The sequence below is a fragment of the Dipodomys ordii genome, unplaced genomic scaffold, assembly GCF_000151885.1.
Source record: "Dipodomys ordii isolate 6190 unplaced genomic scaffold, Dord_2.0 Scaffold33, whole genome shotgun sequence".
Taxonomy (NCBI): domain Eukaryota; kingdom Metazoa; phylum Chordata; class Mammalia; order Rodentia; family Heteromyidae; genus Dipodomys; species Dipodomys ordii.
In genome coordinates, this window is record NW_012267249.1 from 2,950,513 (window position 1) to 2,968,923 (window position 18,411).

Here is an 18,411-nt window from a genome sequence, read left to right on the forward strand (position 1 = left end):
AGTCTGGGAAGAGGCTGGATGAGATGATTCAGGTCTGCCAGCCTCCCGCTTGACAGCTGTCTGTCATCCCAGTCCACTCCCAGCACCTGGATTCATGAATGCTTCAAGCATTTGCACAAACAGAGAGAAAATAGCCCAGAAATAGACTTTTGGGAACTCCAACACTTGGTGGCCATGTGGGAATTAGCCGAGGAGACAGTAAGGAGCAGCCAGAGGAGTAGATGGAAGGCCAGGAGCACATGGCCTCAGTTTCCCTTGGATTGATGGCTGATCTGAGTGGGCATTGGATGAGGCTAGAGCCCTGATTTTCTGTGACCCCCTCTCTAGGCCTTGGACAAGAGACCTCCCTGCAGGAAGTACTTTGAGGGCTGCTGTCACAGCCCACCTCTACTGGCACTCCTTTGATCCTTAAACCCAAGCCTGACTCAACCCCTCTTACTTTCTCTCCCCAGGGTAGACCCTCCTTCCCCTCCCTGCTATCTCCAGCCACCAGCCCAGCCTTTTCTTCTTAACGTCCCTTGGGGCACAATGGCCACTGTCCTTTGGGAGTTAGCTTTTCAAGGGGCATTGTAGGGCCAGGCGGTTGGCACTGTCCATGCCGAGAGACAGCTGGTATTGTGGTACTCATAATTAATGAGACAGCTCTGGCAGCTGCTCCCCAGCCCATGCCAGGGGCCTAGGCAAGCAGGAAGTAAAAATATTTCTGTCTTAGGAAGACGCCTGGTTGGTGAGGTCAGCAATGGCAGCCCCTTGAGGACAAGAGTCACCCAAAGAAGTGGGGGAGGGGCCATCTAGAGCCCAGTTCTGCTTTGTCCTGCCTAGCAGCTACCATACCTCCCTGCCCTGGATGAATCACCCACTCACACTGGCACCTGGAGAGAAAAGGATAGTCCTTCCTTATCTGACTTTTATTCTTCCTACTGCTAAAGCCCTGCAAGTCCACAGATACTGAGGGATTGGAGCGTGATGGTCTTCCCTCTCCTCCTCAGTCTCTAGTATTCCCCAATAGTCTTTGACTGACAGCTGGGAAGGATGGATGGGAGTTTAGCGATAGAGTGCTTGCCTACCAAGTAGGGGGCCTTGGGTTTAATTCCAGGTAACACTCACACACATATGTACAGGCACGGACACACATACACACACACACACACACACACACACACAGACAAGCACATACACACACAGAGTTGTATACACACAGTCACATTCAGATACTAATAAGTTACCCAGTCACATTCACTCTTCAAACAACTACAGAACACTGTAACTGGCCCACTGAGGGCACAGTGATGACTAAGATGTTGCTTATGGGCTAGGAGAAGGACTTTAACCAGATGCCCAGTGAATGGATATTTATTGGATGTGATAAGAGAGTCAATGGAAGTGTATGCTAGGGGCATCTCACATTAAATGCTGACTGTATACCAGGCACCAAGCTTGGCATTGCACAGACATCAGTTCATTTGATCAGCACAACATCCCACTAGGTAAAAAGGGCCCAATCCATTCTGTAGGTGAAAAAACTAAGGTTCTGGCCAGGTATAGTGCTGCATGGCAGTCATCCCAGCAGTTAGAAGGCTGTGACAGAAGGATACAGAGTTCAAGGCCAGCCTAGGCAATAAAATGAGACACTATCTAAACAACCAAAAGTCTGTCAAGGCTTCCTTAGTCTAACCAATGTGTAAGGACAGAGCTGGGACTGGAAATCCACACCCATCTAACAACAAATCCCTCAGCAGTACCCCTTGTGCTCTGAGGGATTTGGCTCTCGTTATGGTCTTCTGTGTCACCTTGGGAAAGTCATACCTCTTTAGGTCTTGGCTGGCCCCTCAGTGGCTATGGAGCCAGTACTGGCTGCTGGCTCTACATAATCCTCCTCTGGCTAAGTCCTAAGTTCCTTCTGGGGTAGAGGACTGGAGGAGGGGTGAGAAACTGATGTCCATTGCGCTGTATCTCCATACCTCTAGGCTGCATGGCGCCTGTATTCCACTGATACCAGCCGGGCCTACTTGACAGCTACCTGGTACTATTATGACAGCATCCTCCCATCCTTCAGGTAGGTCCTACTGGAGTGGGTGTGGGAGGGGGTTGGCAGTAATGTCCCCCTAGCACCAATGGCACCAACTTAGCCCTGGCAAAAGGGAGGGGTGACAGTTCCTAAGGGAGCATCCCAGGTTGGTTTCACAGGCCTCTAGATCACTCAGAGCCTGGGGGACTTTCCCCCCTTTCCTACTGTGCCTGGGAAGAGGCAAGCATAGGACACAGGGTAATGGTATAGCTCTGCCCCTCAGGCTGAGTCCTGGCTCCTGACATGCTGGCAGTGGCATATTCACCCACAGGTGATTCCACAGGACAGGCCCAGCCAGTTCATCTTATCTTAAGTGGGAGCAGTCTTAGCCTGTACCGACCTGGCAGATTCTAGCTGGTTGGAATGGACAGAAACATATGTGTCAAGGCCAGATGCCCCATGTATGACTATATGCCCACTGTTACTCTGCCAGGCAGCAGCCTCAGTGCCTGGAAGTGAGCCTGCTCCACTGGTCCTAGGCCAGGCTAAGGATGTATGGGGTAGCTCCATGCAGGGGGTTATTAATAGCATCTCCAAGGTACATGGAGCCAGGTGCCTGACCAGGCCCTGGGACAGTAATAAAGACTGCAGAGCTGGCTCTGGCTTGGTCCTGCAAGTATGGGGGCACAGAGTATGCGGCTGGGCCTGGCTGCTGTGGTCAGCGATTCTGCGAGCCTTCTTCTCCTCATTAGTTCTCCAAGAGCAGCTGTTGGGTGAGCCCACTGGCTGCGCCTAGCCTCTCCTATTCCTTCCCTTCCCTCCCCACCTCTGGTCTTCCCATGAGAGGAAGAGGAGCAAGGAGCAAGTGCTAGGAAGGGGCTTCCATGCCCCACCTGGTAGAGGCAAATGCACACGTCAGATAGGGCCTCTTTTACAGGAACTGCCCTGAGAACACAGCCCAGGCAGAAGAGTGGGGCAGAGGTTGGAGGGGAGAGGGAACTTGGAATAGGGTGGTCTGGGTCCCCTGAAAGAAGGAACAGAGCCTGGTCTGGAGGTTCTGGGCCTACTTTTGCTTCTTTGGATCTCAGTATTCTCATAGGAAGGTGGGTGGGGGAGGTGTGCCCTCCTGGCGAGGGCACGAAGAAGTGGCCTAGAGAGTTAAGGAGCAGCTATATATAGCTCCAAATCTAGTCTCCAAATGCCACAGGGAGCAGAAGCTGGACTGGTTACCCTACTAGATCTCTGTCTTCGGTCTCTCCTAAAATCCAGAGTTAGACTGGGAACCTAGGGATTTCAGGGTTTTCACTGACCTTCTGGTCGGCACAATTCCACCTCCAGACAGTCAGCTTAATGAGCAGAATCAGCTGGATTTGAGCTCCCACTTACTGCCTCGTGTGAGGTTCTTGAGTGGTGCCATCCTGCACAACCATGCCTGGCATCCAGAAACCAGCATAGAAAAGGAGGAACAAAGCCAGTCTTTCCTACCTTCCCCTTTGCCTATTCTGGCCAGGAGTATTTGATCCACTCTGGAGGGTGGATTAGGACCTGGCAGGAGCTCAGAGCCCAATAGATAAGAGGGGTGGTACTGGGGTTCAAGCTGTGGCTGATGGCGCCCTCTCCTGCAGAGAGCTGGCCCTCTTGTTTGAGCACGTGCAACGGGCCCGCAATGGGGGCCTACGGCCCCTGGAGGTGCGGCGGGCGCCAGTACCCGACGGAGCGCCCTCCCGCTACCCACCCGTTGCCACCTGCCACCGACCAGGCAGCACCTCCTTCTGCCCTGGGGAAAGGTAGGGGCCCCGTGTGGCCGCCACCTCCTCTCGCTTCTCTTGTTCTTTTTTTCCATTCTCTGTTTCGCCCTCTCTTAGATCTGCCTCCAGCCACCATGTGGGTGTCTGACCCTGTTTGGGGGACTCCCAGGCGGTTGTTGGATGGCCAGACAGGTGCAGACTGAAGCCTTCTCTGGAGAGGCTGGACTCATCTTTTTGACTCCAAGGGTCTGAAAGGGAGAGCTGTCCTCACCATCCTTTCCTATCGTCTCCTCCATTCATGCCATTGTCCTCTTCTTTCTCTGTTTCCACGTCTCCCTCACTCTTCCATCCCCGCACCCCCATCCCTCCTGGGAAGCTGGAGAGAGGAGGAGGCCGCTGGCCCCAGGTGCTTACGGCTCAGGTAATTGCGGGCAGCATTCTGCGGTGTGAGGGCAGGGAACCCCCTCCCCTGACATGTTGCTATAGGAGGGCTTGACACTGAATCTGCCTCCCGCTCGGGAGCCAGATGCCAGCTGGAAAGAGAACTCTGTGCCTAAGACTGCTGTAGGACCTCTGTAAGCTCAGCCAACAACTAATGCTCTTGTCCCATGCAACCCTTGACCTCAGCTTTGCTAGTGCATAGCAGAGAGGCCTCCTGGGAGTCTCTTCTTCCACAGCGAGGTACTCTTTCCACCATCCGCAACCGTCTCTTTCCCCTTGACCTGTCTCTTCTGGAGCTTTTGCATCTTGAAAGAAGAGCCAAGAAAGGGCAGTCAGTGTTTGTCCCGTGCATGTTCATTAGGAGGAATTACAAGCATACTGGGTTGGGGGGAAAGCTTCCATAGGGACTTAGCTTGGAGGCCAAGGATTCAGTTCAGTTCATACCTCCTCTTTCAGCTTTGTTGTGTTTCATCGTCACACATCCCTGAACCAGCCCAAGTGAACATTATGACCTTGAACTTTTAGATGTAATTCTGAGCTCCAGGCTCAGAACAAGAAATGAAAGAAGAGCTTGAGCCCCCTCAGTGAGCAGGAGAAGGGCCAGCAGAAGCTTGCCTGCCACCTGATGCTATGTGTGTCTGTAAGAAAAGTCTTCAAGTCACTCTGCTCCTGACAGAAAAGAAGCAGTGTTTAGGCTGACCAGGGGCTCTGGATTCTCTGGGATTTGGGCTGAAAAGGCTTGGAGAATAGGGTGATAGAGATGTTTTGGTGTAAAGAATGTAGGGGACAGCATCTTTTCCCTCTTCTTATGAGGACACTTCTGGGCAAGAGCTGAACAGGAAGTAGATGGAGAGACAGAGCCCCCACCTAGGGCTGGAGCTGGAGGGAGGAGAAGCCTGATTGGCCAGACCAGGCTGGGAGCTTCCTGGAAGAGAAGGCCATGATATGGCTCCACTTGGATTCCCCATCACTGCCTGAAGGCCCTTTAGGGTTCTCCCCATCCCTGCCAAACCACAGTATATAGGCAGAACCTCAAAAGGCTTGGCATTCTGGCAGCTCAAGGTAAGACCTGAGCATGGACTCTCTGAGGCTTCACTTCACCCTTGTCTCCCCTTCCTGAGCAGAGATGCACCGGGAATGGAAGTTATCCTGTAGCCTGGAACCTGTGCCACCTTTCACAGCATTTCCAGGTCCCTGAGTCCCCTGAGGCCCAGGAACAGACTACTGCTCAAGGCCAGGCCATTACTGACACCATCTGTGTCCAAGACTACTACTGAGGGCTTGGCCATTACTATCTTCTGTGTCCATCTTCCCTGGAGTGTCAACATGGCTGGTGTCACGATAATGGTGAAGGAGTGTCCCTTCTTCCCAGGGACTCCTGGGGCTGAGCTGGGACTTTTAATTCAGTTACCAGGCTCAAGGCCAAGTGGCCCTATGGCCCTGTGGTCCATCCCCCTCAAATGCATGTGTGAGTGTATACACACACATCCATACACCCCCACCTGCTGGCCACATTCCCAGTGGAGCTTGAGCATGTCTTCAGGAAGTCGAGCTCCAAGGAGAATTTTTGGGGGCTGGTGATCCCAGGACCAGCATCTTCCTCTTAGGATTTTGTGATCAGTTTCTCAAAAGCATGGCCTCCTGACTACCTGTAGGAACACCTCATGGTTTGTGTGTTTGAAATGCAAATGCCTAGAACTCTCCCTCAGAGTTGACTCTGGAGAAGAGGCCCAGACTCCTGTAGGTTCCACATGTTCTCAGGAGCTCCTTCTGCAGAGCGTGAGAACGTCTGCATTCTGGGGATGGGGCTGGAGGGTAGCGGGTGGGGATCCTTCTCTCTCACCAGCCACAGAAGGCCGGCCCCATCCTGGCAGCTCCCCATGCTCTACCCACCTGCCTCTGTCACTAACCTCTGTTCGTGTCTTGTTCTCAACTTTCCAGCCAGATGTTTAGTAATAAGCGGAGTTTCTTTCGGATCCACGCCAGCTGGAGACCGAGGTACCCCCTAACCTGCTCCTCCTGTTCCCACTCCTCTTTGTCCCCTCACTTCTGGGACTGGAGAGGGGGACAGGATGGGTCAAAGACAAGGTGCATGTGCCTGCTGCCTGTCATCTGCGTTAGCTCTAACGATCCCCTTGCCTTCTGGGGATGCCTTTGCCAGGTCTGGGGCATGGGCACAACGTGCCTGAAGGCACACTCACAGGAGCCTTGGGCATGTGTGCTGGCTCTGCTACAGAACCCTGTGTGATCTTGACCAAAATGCTTCTCTTCTCTGAATATCTGTGGAATGGGCAGATTGAACTAGAGGTTCTCTAAGGGCCCTTCCCCCTCTGACTTGTCCCAGGCCTTGGGTTTAGTTTCCTATCTCCTCACTGCTTATCTGAGAACCTTGCAGATGTCTGCAAAGATGGAGTCTGGACTTCCCTTGCTAACCAGAGACCCAACTTTTCCAGCTGCGTTACAGCTATATTCATGGTGGCTGCCCTGTGCCAGCTCGTGCTTTGTCCGCTGAGGACATGAAGAATAAAACATGGTCTCCCAAGAGATGCAAAGGATAATTGTAATCTTGTGCCATGAACACACAAAATGAGGAAGCAGAGGGGCTGTGGAGCCCTGGTTGGGCACTTGATCCAGAGGCAGCCCCGAAAGGGGTAGCTGCTAGGGAGAGTACCCTGTCCAAGGGAAGCAGGCCAAGGCACGGAGGCAGCCATGAGCCAAGCCATGAGCCAAGTAGCCAGTGCAGGCCGGATTTGAAAGTATGTGTCAGAGCTGGGAGTAGGAGCAGGGCTGGGTCATGAAGAACCAAAGTCTATCCTGGGCTTTATCCTCTTGGCCTTGCATAGTGGCCAGTGGGGACAGAGCCGTTGTCTGTCTGTCTGTCTGGGCTTCAGTCAAGAATAGCCTTTCTTAGAAACATGGGGTTGGATCACTCTCTAGCTACCACTCATTTGTCACATAGCTCTCTGAGCCTCAGTTTTCTCAGATGGAAATGTAGATAATAGACTGGGCTTCCTCTAAAACCCTGCCTGGCTCCTGTAAATGTGGGCCTCGTGCAGTTTAGTATGTTTGCAGTTAATATTTTGCATTTATTTATTTATTATTTATTTTGGGTCTGGTCATGGGGCCTGAACTCTGGGCCTGAGTGCTGTCCCTCAGCTCTTCAGCTCAAGGTTAGCGCTCTACCACTTGAGGCACAGCGCCACTTCCGGCTTTTTTCTTTTGCTTATGTGGTGCTGAGGAATGGAACCCAGGGCCTCAGGCATGCAAGGCAAGCGCTCTACCACTGAGCCACCTTACCAGCCCCAATATTTTACTTTTAAAAAGTTGCTTGGGACCTATAACTGTGGGGAGTGGGGCCACAGTGAAGAGAGAAGCTGAGGAGACTCTGGGTCAGACCTGCCCTTCTGCAGAAATGGCTTGGTGGGCAGGACAGACTGAAGGACCAGGGCAGGGCAGAGGGGTCTGCAGTGAGACTGTTTCCATGGTCCCTAAAGAAGGACCACAATAGAGGCAGGTGACCCTCGATCCCTAGGTTGGCCTTTGACAGGGAGAGGATGGATACTAACAAAATTCCTTGTGGAACTGTGTGAAAGGGACTAGCTGGGTCCAGCAGAGCCGTCAGGGGCAGCCTGTGCTAGAGCTTGCCCTCCCCCAGGCAGTTGCAGCAAGACACACCCCATTCTTCTCCCAGGTACCAGAAGCCCCTTAACCCAGTTTCTTGACCTAGTGTGGTGCACTGACATTTTGAGTGGGATTATTTTTTTTTGTCTTTTTTTTTGGTCGTGGGGCCTGAACTCTGGGCCTGGGCGCTGTCCCTCAGCTATTCAGCTCAAGGCTAGTGCTCTACCACTTGAGCCATAGCACCACTTCCGGCTTTTACTGCTTATGTGGTGCTGAGGAAGCAAGCCCCAGGGCCTCATGCATGCAAGGCAAGCACTCTACCACTGGGCCACCTTCCCAGCCCTGGGATAATAATTTTGCATGGGAGTCTTCACATACATTATGGGATGCTTAGCAGCATTCCTGGCCTCCAGCCATCAGATGCCAGGATCATCCCACACTGTGTAACCCCACCCAAGATGTCTTTAGGGTTTGCTAGACATCCCTTGGTGCTCAGTTAGCTCCCTACTCCCCACTTTGAGCACTTGTCCCCCCAAAAAGAGCACAGTCTCTAAAGTCTGAGATAAGGATCCCAGGCTTATTCTATGCCTCTGGGAGCTCTATGACTTTGGGCTTCATGTCCTCTTTTTCTGCAGATGTGAGATAGGGATGGTAGATTCTGAGTCCCCCACACCAAGAGGCTGGGGCTGGCAGTCAAGACTTGTGTGCTCCAAGGAGAAGGGGACGAGCTCTTTGGTGCCCATTTGTAAGCAAGGTTTCTTTGAGCTTTTCGGTTCCAGAGAGGCTGATGTGAGCCTTTTTCTGGGCCCTACCCAAGGAGCTGGAATCCAGGACCACTCCTGGGAAAAGAGTGTCTTCTTGCATTAAAGAGGAGCCAAGGTCTCTGACTGGCTGGAAAGTTACAGAATTCCACAAACCAGGCCGGAAGCTCCCTCCTTATTACAGAATCAGAGCCCAAAAGGGACCTTTCAAGGCCTCTAGTGCAAGCCTCAGCCCTATCCCTCCCCAAGTCTTGCAAAGTGCAAGCATAGTATTTTTTTTGATCCGGTCGTGGGGCCTGAACTCTGGGCCTGGGTGCTGTCTCTCAGCTCTTCAGCTCAAGGCTAGCGCTCTACCACTTGAGCCACAGCACCACTTCCGGCTGTTTTCTTTTTGCTTATGGGGTGCTGAGGAATCGAACCCACAGCCTCATGCATGCAAGGCAAGAGCTCTACCACTGAGCTACCTTCCCAGCCCTGCAAGCATAGTCTTATTGCACACTTCTTGCTACTGGGAGGTCCTCCTTTCCCAGAATGCCATCGGAGCCGGATGTGCTGGATGCATTGATCCAGAGTTCTGGGTCCTTGGCTGAAGTGCCAAGGCCTTCTTCTCCTTCTCTCCCACATGGAGGAATGGAGGACAGGGTGGGGTTGCACGGATGGATGGGTGGGGGTGCTTGCCGGCATGAGAGCCTGCAGGAATGGCTCTGCATAGGCAAGTTTGGGAAAGCTGCCCTCAAACTTCAGTTGGAATCTTTGGATGTGTTTGAGGGATCCTGGGTCAGCAAAGGGCATGCTAGATTTCAGAAGCCATCCCTCTGCTTTCTTCAGGGCTCCGATCCTTACCTATAACCTCTCCCCTCTGGACAGAGGCCCCTGCCCCCAAGGATGGTCCCACATCCGGGCCGCCTTCCTGAAGGTGCCCCTGGTTTCGAGATCTCCCTCACCTCAGCACCTTGACTCTTCACTACTCTCCCATGCTTCCCACCCAGCACCGAAACCAGAATCTGTCTTCTGTGCAACCCTTGATCCGAAAGTCCCCGAGAACAGAGAACATGGCTTATCTCACCTTTGCCACGCCTCAGGCCTCCTCAAAGACTGACTGTGCTCTTCTGAGCTGAAATCCCAGACATTTTGGGAAGGGACTTCCCCCCCAAACCTGTGACAAACTACAGGGGAGGCAGCAGTGACGCCTCAGGGCATGGAGTAACGGGCATTTGCATAGGTCCTACCCAAATGGCTAGAGTGGTTCTTGAAGCTCTTGGACACAGAGTTACTCTACCAGGTATCGGTTAACCAGGGCCTGTTCAGAGACGACCAAGGCATCCCCTACCTGTCTACCTCCAAAGTTTGGGGATGTGGTAGGGAGCCAGGTACAAGAAGAGAAGTCAGAATGCATACCCAGACATGTTCATGTGTTTGAATGCACACAGATGTACAGGGTAAGCTGGGTGCTTAGGGGGTAGGCTGGGTGAGTGGTCTTGATCACATGGGACATCGGCTCTAGTGAGCAGGGGAAGGGAGGGAAGATGGCAGAATAACAGGCTGCCAAACACAGACTCTTCACCAGGAAAGTGGGTGCTAGGCATGTCCTGGGCATTCATTTGGGCCCAGCAATCAGATTCTGGGGCCTACTGTACAGCGGGCCTTCACCTTGCAAGCGGCCATGGGTACCATCATATGAAAGTCTGTGTGTAATGGAGACCTTATTTTGCAGTGTACTACTTGCACATCTGTACCAGGTCCTAGAGCCCTGACTTGACCAATGCGTGTGTACACACGTGTACACATGCACACACACACACACACCATGTATATCCATACTGTGCATGTGTACACATACCTCCTCAACCCCACCCAGCCAGCTCCTGTGTACAATGAGGACTCAAGGCCTCCTAAATGTGTAGGAGGCCAGGTAAGCTCCGTTCCTCAGCAGCCAGTCTGTGCCCAAAGGGGCTGCCACCTCCACTTTCCACCACTCACCTGAGACTTGGCCCAGATCCTCTGTCCTCCTGTCTGTCTCTGACTTCCTTTTGGACTTCTCTCACACCTTCCACTCTGACATCTGTCTCCTGTGAACCCCTTATCTGTCTGAGAAATGTGGGGTGTAGGGGGGAGGTAGGGTTGGGGATGGGATGTGTTCCACTTGACTCTGATTCAGTTTCTAGTAGGAGTCAGGGTCCCCCTTTACTATGCCCCAATGGCCACCCCAAAGTCCTAAGTCAGCTTTGATCCCCTAGCCCCTTATTCCATCCCTGGCTAACTTGGTTCTCTTCCCAACTGCCCTGCCAGCAGCCGGATGGGTATCAAAGACCGCATCCGTATGGGCAGCTCCCAACGGCGGACAGGTCCTTCCAAGCAGCACCTGGCACCTCCACCAATGCCTACCTCCCCGGGCAGCGAGCAGGTAGGCGAGGCCACCAGCCCCACCAAGGTACAGAAGAGCTGGAGCTTCAATGACCGCACTCGCTTCCGGGCTTCTCTGAGACTCAAGCCCCGCACCTCTGCGGAGGGTGAGCCCTTGGAGGTCTAGGGCCCTGGACCAGCTGAGGGGCGGGGGGAGGGGAGGGCCTAGGTACTGTCTCTTAGCTTTATGTTCCACATTCAAGTCTGTTGCTCTACCACTTGATCCACATCTCCATTTCCAGCTTTTTTTAGTGATAAATTGAGATAAGAAATCTCATGGACTTTCATGGTTGGCTTCAAACTGTGATCTTCAGATCTCAGCCTCTTGAGTAGGATTACAGGTGTGAGCCACAGGTGCCCAGTGGGAGGTTGTTTCTTGATATCTGCATGCAACTTGGATGATGATGTAGGCAGAGGCTGCTTCTTTCTGCACCTGGCAGCCACTTCTGGAAAGTGCCAGGGCTGGACCAGATTCCCTGGAAGATCCCTCCTGGTTGTAAGACATATTCTAGGCTGGGGAAAGAGGATTGTGAGTAGAAAAGATGGAGGATGGAGACAGCCAGTCTCTTTGATTGCCTGTGTTGTGCCAAGATGTCCAGGCTGACAGCTCAAGAGAGCTTTTATCCTGGCAGGTTATAGAACCCCCAAACTAGTCTTTGGGAGGTGCTGACTCATGGAGGCCTGGGAATGGTTGATGCCAGGGGACTTCCCTCTCTCTCTCCCTTCCTTCTGCTGGGGAGGGGGGCAGTGTCATCTCTTTTGCAGTACAGGGCACCAGCCCCACAGGAGCTGTTTCTTATCTTTGCTTTAAGGGCCTTCCCTGGTAGCAGGGAACCAGCTATGTGGGAGGCTGTGGGGGAACTAGCCCCGAGCCTCCTCCCTCCTCACAAGAGAATAAGGACCACATGGATATGTGCAGAGCACCAAAGCCCTTTCCCCAGAGCCCCCGTCTTGCATTTGGGGTGAGGACTAGCAGGCTTTTCTCCAGGGCCGTGTGTATCCTCTCTGCCCAGAACAGAACAGATGTTCCATTCACCTGGCATCAGGCAGATGTTTTCCCTGCCTAACCACAGAGACCTTTGGGCCTGAGTGCCCTGGGGTTTTTGGACCTGGATAGGGCAATGAGGGGCAGTAGCCAGGGAAATAGGAGCCTCGGCTGCTTGGTGCCCCAGGATGGTGCTGGGCCTTTGTCTATCGATCCATGTAATACAGGGTATGATTCCCTCTGCTGCTGACTCTTGGACTATGTAGACCATTCTTGTCTTTTCAGAGGTCCCCTCAGAGGAAGTAGCAGAGGAGAAGAGCTACCAGTGTGAGCTCACGGTGGATGATGTCATGCCTGCGGTGAAGACAGTCATCCGCTCCGTCAGGTGAGGCTGAAAGCTGAGGTGAGCACTCCTTCCACCTGTTGCCTGCTGCTGCTCCCCATCTGGGCTGCCCTCTTGGCCAGGCCTGGCCTGGCTCCCAGTGTGCCAGCTGCTGCCCTCCTGGCGTGCAGGAGAGGTAGGCAGGTGACAGGCAGCTCCTAGCAGAGCTTGCTTCTCTGCATCATGTCCAGAGGGCCTGGCTCCAGGGGCTGGTGGCGTGGCCACTCCATGCTCCCTGTCTTTACACGGGCACCATCCTTCAAGCTCCTCCTGATCTGCTTCTCTGCTTCTCTCTCCTTTCTCCATCTCCCAGTTCATGTCAGGCCCTTTCCTTCTTCTCCTCATTCATGTCAGCACCTGTCTGTCTCTCCTGGGATCTCTGTCTATGCAGCCTTCCCAGCTTCTCTGTGCTCAGTCCCAGGCTCCTTTTCTCTCTGCATCTCATCTCAATTGTCTCTCTCCTTGGGTGTCTTGGTCTCTTTCTCTCCAGACTTCCTATAGAGCAACACTTTTCAAACTACAGGTCGAGATGTTTTGAAATCAACTTAGTGAAACCAAATTAGTGGGGCTATGGTAAGCATTAAAAAAAAAAAAAAAGGACGGGGCTGGGAAGGTGGCTCAGTGGTAGAGTGCTTGCCTTGCATGCATGAGGCCCTGGGTTTGATTCCTCAGCACCACATAAGCAGAAAAAGCTGGAAGTGGGGCTGAGGCTCAAGTGGTAGAGCGCTAGTCTACAGCTGAAAAGCAGAGGGACAGCGCCCAGGCCCAGAGTTCAGGCCCCACAACTGACAAAAAAAAAAAAAAAGCCATGAGAATGCATCTATCATACTGAGGGGAGGGTAAATAATGTTTATGAAATTTGTTTTTCAGTTATGTGTGTGTGCGCATGTATATGTACGTGTGAGCTGGCTTGCGATATAAAATACATTTTTATGGTAGGGTTGGCTTAAAAAGTTTGAAAGCCTCTGCTACATCAGCTGCCATGACAATGGGGACCCATCTGTGTGTGCTATAGCCAGGGCCCGGGTGCATCTAGCCCTAGATACTTGGCCAGGAGTCCTGGCTCTGTCTCCATTTCCAGCCTGCAGCTCTAGCCCCAGAGGCCCCTGAGTTGCAAACCTTGTAGACTCAGTTCCTTTCTTTCCTCGCTCAGACATCTGCTTGTAAGCCTCTTGCCCTTGTGTTTGTTTTGAAATCAGAGTCAGCAGGATCTTTTCCCAGAGTCTGAGATCTTTCCTCACCCCCTTTCCTCTTCCTGCCATGTTCCCTGTGGTCATTATCTAGAACATAGTGCCTGAGCTGCGAGGACTGTTATTTCTTTAGCCACCACAGCACAGACCTTTCACACTCAGCATGCCCTAAACCTATTCCTTCTTCTGGTCCTGCATTGCAGACAGTGACACCACCACTACCCACCCTGTGGCTTCAGTCATCCTGGACCGGGAAGCCTTTCCGTCCCACCTCCTGAATTGCTTGTAGCTGCCCCTTAGCTCTATTCCACTGCTCCTTTGCAGCTCAGCTCTGTCCCCTGAATCTTCCCGTCTATGACCCTGGCTCTGGGCACTCATGCTAAAGCAGAAAGAACCACCACCCCACCCTAGTGCCCACTCTGCCAGACTCTTGAGACTGCAGTCTTCTTCATCTTCCAAATAGCTCATCTGTATCCTCACACTGTTCCCTGCTTGGGGACAGACCCTGGACAATCATGTACCTGTTGCTGCCTCTCAGAACTAACATACCCCCATGCCTGTTTCCAGAAAGCTTCCTTCATCCCCCCACCTCTTGCCCTGGGGCCAGAAAAATGCTGCTCTCAAAGCTTGCCCCCTTAACTCCCAAGCCAAGCCCGTCCCTTCTCGTTACTCCCAGCCCTCTTTCTCCATTATTTGATCACGTATCCTGTCACTCCATAATTGCCTGTGCCCTCTCAGTCTACCACCTTGGACCTAGGCTTCTTGAAGCCAGGATTGGATCTAACCCCCCTTGAGTGTCCAGGGTCTCACAGCAGTGCCAAGTATTTATGGGATGAATGCAATATTTCTTGTGGCCCATCTAGCTGAGGGACACCAGACTCACACCCTACCTTCCCAGGTTACCAAGACTACAGATTCAAGCATATGAAAAAAAAAAGAAACTTTAAAAAAACAAAAAAAAACTTATTGAGCCAGCCACTGGTAGCTCAAACTCAGGAGGCTGAGATCTGATGATTGTGGTTCAAAGTCAGCCCAGGCAGGAAAGTGTCTGTGAGACTCTTATCTACAATTAACCACCAGAAAACTGGAAGTGGAGCTGTGGTTCAAAGTGGTAGAGCAGTAGCCCGGAGCAAAAAAGAACTCAAGGTCCTGAGTTCAAGCCCCATACACACAAAATTATTGTTATTATAGAAGTGACATTACATTTATAATTTACAGGGGTTACAGTTACATAAGTCAGGTAATGATACATTTCTTTTCGGACAGTGTCACCCCTTCCCTCACTCCTAGTTTTTCCCTCATCCCCACCCACAACTTGTATAGTTCATTTTCAACATAGTGTCTAGTGAGTACCACTGGGGGGAAAAAATCAACTTTTGAGGGCAGGACAAAGGGGAGCTTGATGGGGGTGGGGTGGGGCATCCAGCTGAGGTTGCTTGCAGTGGCCTAAGCAGGACTAGAGCTGGACAAGTGGGTAGCAAAGGGGCAAAAGGAACTGAGAATGAATCCCTTACTAGAACTGGGCCCTTCCTCTGAAACTCCCTTTCTCCTCCCGCCCCTCCACACCAGGATTCTGAAGTTCCTGGTAGCCAAGAGGAAATTCAAGGAGACACTGCGACCATACGATGTGAAGGATGTCATTGAGCAGTATTCAGCAGGACATCTGGACATGCTGGGCAGGATCAAGAGCCTACAGACTCGGTGAGTTCACCAGCCCCTCCTACCCTGAATGGGCCAGAGCTGGACCTCCGGGTGTTGGGCAGGGGTTGGGGTGGAGGTGGGGGCTGGGAGCTGGGAGGGTGCGCACCCCCTAGGGGTAGATGCTGGACCAGAGTTTCTGGGCTGAGTAAAGTCACTGCCTCACAGCACGCGGCTATTTTGAGGCTTAAGTAAAACTCAACCATAGGTGCTCTGTGTGGGCCCTATAGAACTGCACTCCTGGGCGGGGGTGGGGGGAGAGGGGGATGGAGGAATCTTTACATCGACTGTTTCCTGGCACTAACGCAATGGGCCTAAAATAATCACCAACCTCCCATCTCCCAAAGGGAAAGGCAGATTGTCCTCCGTGGCCACCTCTTGCCTCTGGAGTCGCACATCTCTTTTCTAGGCTTAGAGTTCCTGTGGAAGGGCTCCTTTTATGGTTCCTTTTTCCTACAGGGTGGACCAGATTGTGGGTCGGGGACCCGGGGACCGGAAGACTCGGGAGAAGAGCGACAAGGGGCCCTCCGAGGCGGAGGCAGTGGATGAAATCAGCATGATGGGACGCGTGGTAAAGGTGGAGAAGCAGGTGAGTGTAGGATGGCGGAGCTAGTCGACTTGGGTAGGCTTCAGGAAGGAAATGAGGGGAGGGGGGTGAGGTTCTCAGAAGCGCGGCCTAGAGGCACAGCTGGCTACTGCTGCGCCCCAGCTGGAAGCCTGTCCCCTTCTGAGCCCGGCCCGCAGGAGGCCAAAAGCCCTCTAACTCTGTCTCTCAGTTGTCTGCCCTGGAGTGTCTCAATTTCAGCTCAACTCCCCGCGCGCCCCGCCATGTCCCCCCCCCCCATTTCCTCCCCTACCCCCATCCCCCTCGGCCCAAGAGCATTACCTAGCTTTCCAGCTTCGGGCAAACTGCTATTGAAAGCCCCTCAGCTCTCCATTAGCCCCGCCCACCACCGAGCCCCGCCCACCACCGAGGCCCACCGCCTATCAGCCCCGCTCTCCGTTCGCTCTGCACCGCCCACCGCCGTCGCCCCGCCCCCGCCCGCCTCCCAGCTGTGCCCTGCCCCCAGGTGCAGTCCATCGAGCACAAGCTGGACCTGCTGCTGGGCTTCTACTCGCGCTGCCTGCGCTCCTCCGGCACCTCAGCCAGCCTGGGCACCATGCAAGTGCCGCTCTTTGATCCCGACATCACCTCCGACTACCACAGCCCCGTGGACCACGAGGACATCTCCGTCTCCGCACAGACGCTCAGCATCTCCCGCTCGGTCAGCACCAACATGGACTGAGGGGCTTCTCCGGGACGGGACGGCACTCGGCCGGCCCCTCGGCCAGGAGGCCACGCCCGCCCTCTGAGGCCTCGGGCCTCCTCTCTTACTTGAACTCGCTCCCTCGCGGGGAGAGAGGCCACACGCAGTATTGAGCTGCCTGGGCGGGCGGCGGATCTGCCGCGGGTGGCAGGCCCCCCAGGAGCATGAGATGCCAGGCCATGTGGAGGGCTATAGCAGCGGCTGCCCCATGGCCTCTGGGCTCCCCAGTACCCTGCCTGCTCCATCAAGGCTTGACCTGGCCTGTCTGGCAGGGCATTGTGCTGAGAGTGGGAGTGGGCCCTGGGCCCTGGGCCCTGATACAGCTTCCAGCTATGCAAGGCGAGGTCTCTGACCTGCCCTTCGGGCAGAGCAGGGAAGCCCTCCTGCCAAGTCCCCACCCCTCTTGGGGATGGGCCCAAGGTGCCCAACAGGTACCCACAAAGCACAGGACCCAGCCACAAGGCAGATGGGCATCACATATGCAAACTATGTTAAATATGCAACTTGGGGACCCCCATGGGGTCCCCTCTGCCTCTCCTCCATTGGGAGATGGGCTCCAGAAGTAGCTGGTCTCAGGCTGCTGGGCCCTGACCCCATCCCTATTCTTTGGCTTATCACTCCATCCTCCCTCAGCATGGGGCCTGGTTCTCCCCTGCCCTCCCATGTTCAGGTATCACCTCACGGAGGCTTCCACTTTCTGCTGGATGTCCACTCCCCTCCTTGGCCCTCCTTTGACACTCAGCACAACTTTCTGTATTCTCCCAAACCTCCCTGACAGTGCTCCAAGATTAGGCACACAAAAATGGCCCTTTAGTTTTCCAGACATAAAGAAAGCCTCACGCCGACTCACACAGCCATCCACACTTGGAGACATGAGCACAGAGCCACCTGCTCTTTCCTGGGCCCCTGTAGTAGATGTGGGTGTGCAGGCCTTGCAGGGAGAGGTCTACTAATAGGTAGGTAGCTTCTCACTCTTTTGGGGCAGGATAGGGAGCTTTATTTACAGTGACCCCAGGTCTCTTCAGGGCTACCCAGACCTTTACCGACTCCTTTTCCTCAAGACGATAGACTCCTCACTGGTCCAGGAACCTTGATTGCTGTCTCTGCCTGCTCCTGAGGGCCTCCTAGGTATCCATACAGCAAAACTCAGGCCCAAGTCTCTGGAGCCTGCACTCTACTTGGTGAGACCCCTGGCTCACCCCCTTTCCTAGTCACTCTAATTCTTAGAACAATAATCCATCTAGAAATGACACCAACTGTGCACCTGATTGGCCCCATCCCACTTCTTCAATTCAATTGACAGCCCTGCATCCTGGCATTCGTGCCCAGCTGCTGCAGGAGCCCAGAACCACTTTCCTTACCCTTTTGTTTATCTTCTGCAAAGCCAATACAGGTGGCAGGAGGGCTAGGGGTAGTGGACCAAACCCAGCCTTCTGCGGGAGGCCAGGCAACAAGAGGCTAAGACCAGGCTGCATCTCATACTGGGGACCTGCATGCACCAGCACCAAAGCTTGGGCTGGAACTTGCTCAGCCTCATGGGGGCCCAACCTCTGCCCTTCCGTGCCCTCTGCATGTACCATCATGCCCTAGATGGAGTCTATCTTGGCTTGCCATACCTGCACTGCACTGTTCCCAGAGAGCCATTCCTCTACCTTGCTCAGAGACAGAACTGCAGAGAGGGGCAGGAGAATAGGACTATTACCCTGTGACCAAAGGAGATATGGGAGAAGCATCCCTTCCTTCCATGATCCAGGTTCCCCCTCCTATCCCGGTTCTCGGATATGCAAGTACCTCACTTTGTTAACTTATTAACTTATTGGTTTCATTAAAGTTTTCAGCAGGAGATGGTTGGTCTTTGTTTTATTCA

The 18,411-nt window shown here is 53.5% G+C and overlaps 1 protein-coding gene across 1 annotated transcript in view; it reads left to right on the top strand.

The window, feature by feature from the left end:
* Positions 1-16,962, top strand: part of Kcnq4 (potassium channel, voltage gated KQT-like subfamily Q, member 4) — a 31,272-nt gene extending 14,310 nt beyond the window's left edge. Inside the window, exons 8-14 of the mRNA XM_013016768.1 lie at positions 1,968-2,056; positions 3,634-3,795; positions 10,869-11,089; positions 12,253-12,352; positions 15,109-15,240; positions 15,697-15,826; positions 16,308-16,962. Of these exons, the coding sequence (XP_012872222.1) occupies positions 1,968-2,056; positions 3,634-3,795; positions 10,869-11,089; positions 12,253-12,352; positions 15,109-15,240; positions 15,697-15,826; positions 16,308-16,523 (1,050 nt within the window). The 3' untranslated portion in view covers positions 16,524-16,962. The remainder of the gene's footprint in view (positions 1-1,967; positions 2,057-3,633; positions 3,796-10,868; positions 11,090-12,252; positions 12,353-15,108; positions 15,241-15,696; positions 15,827-16,307) is intronic.
* The last annotated feature ends 1,449 nt before the right edge of the window (positions 16,963-18,411 follow it).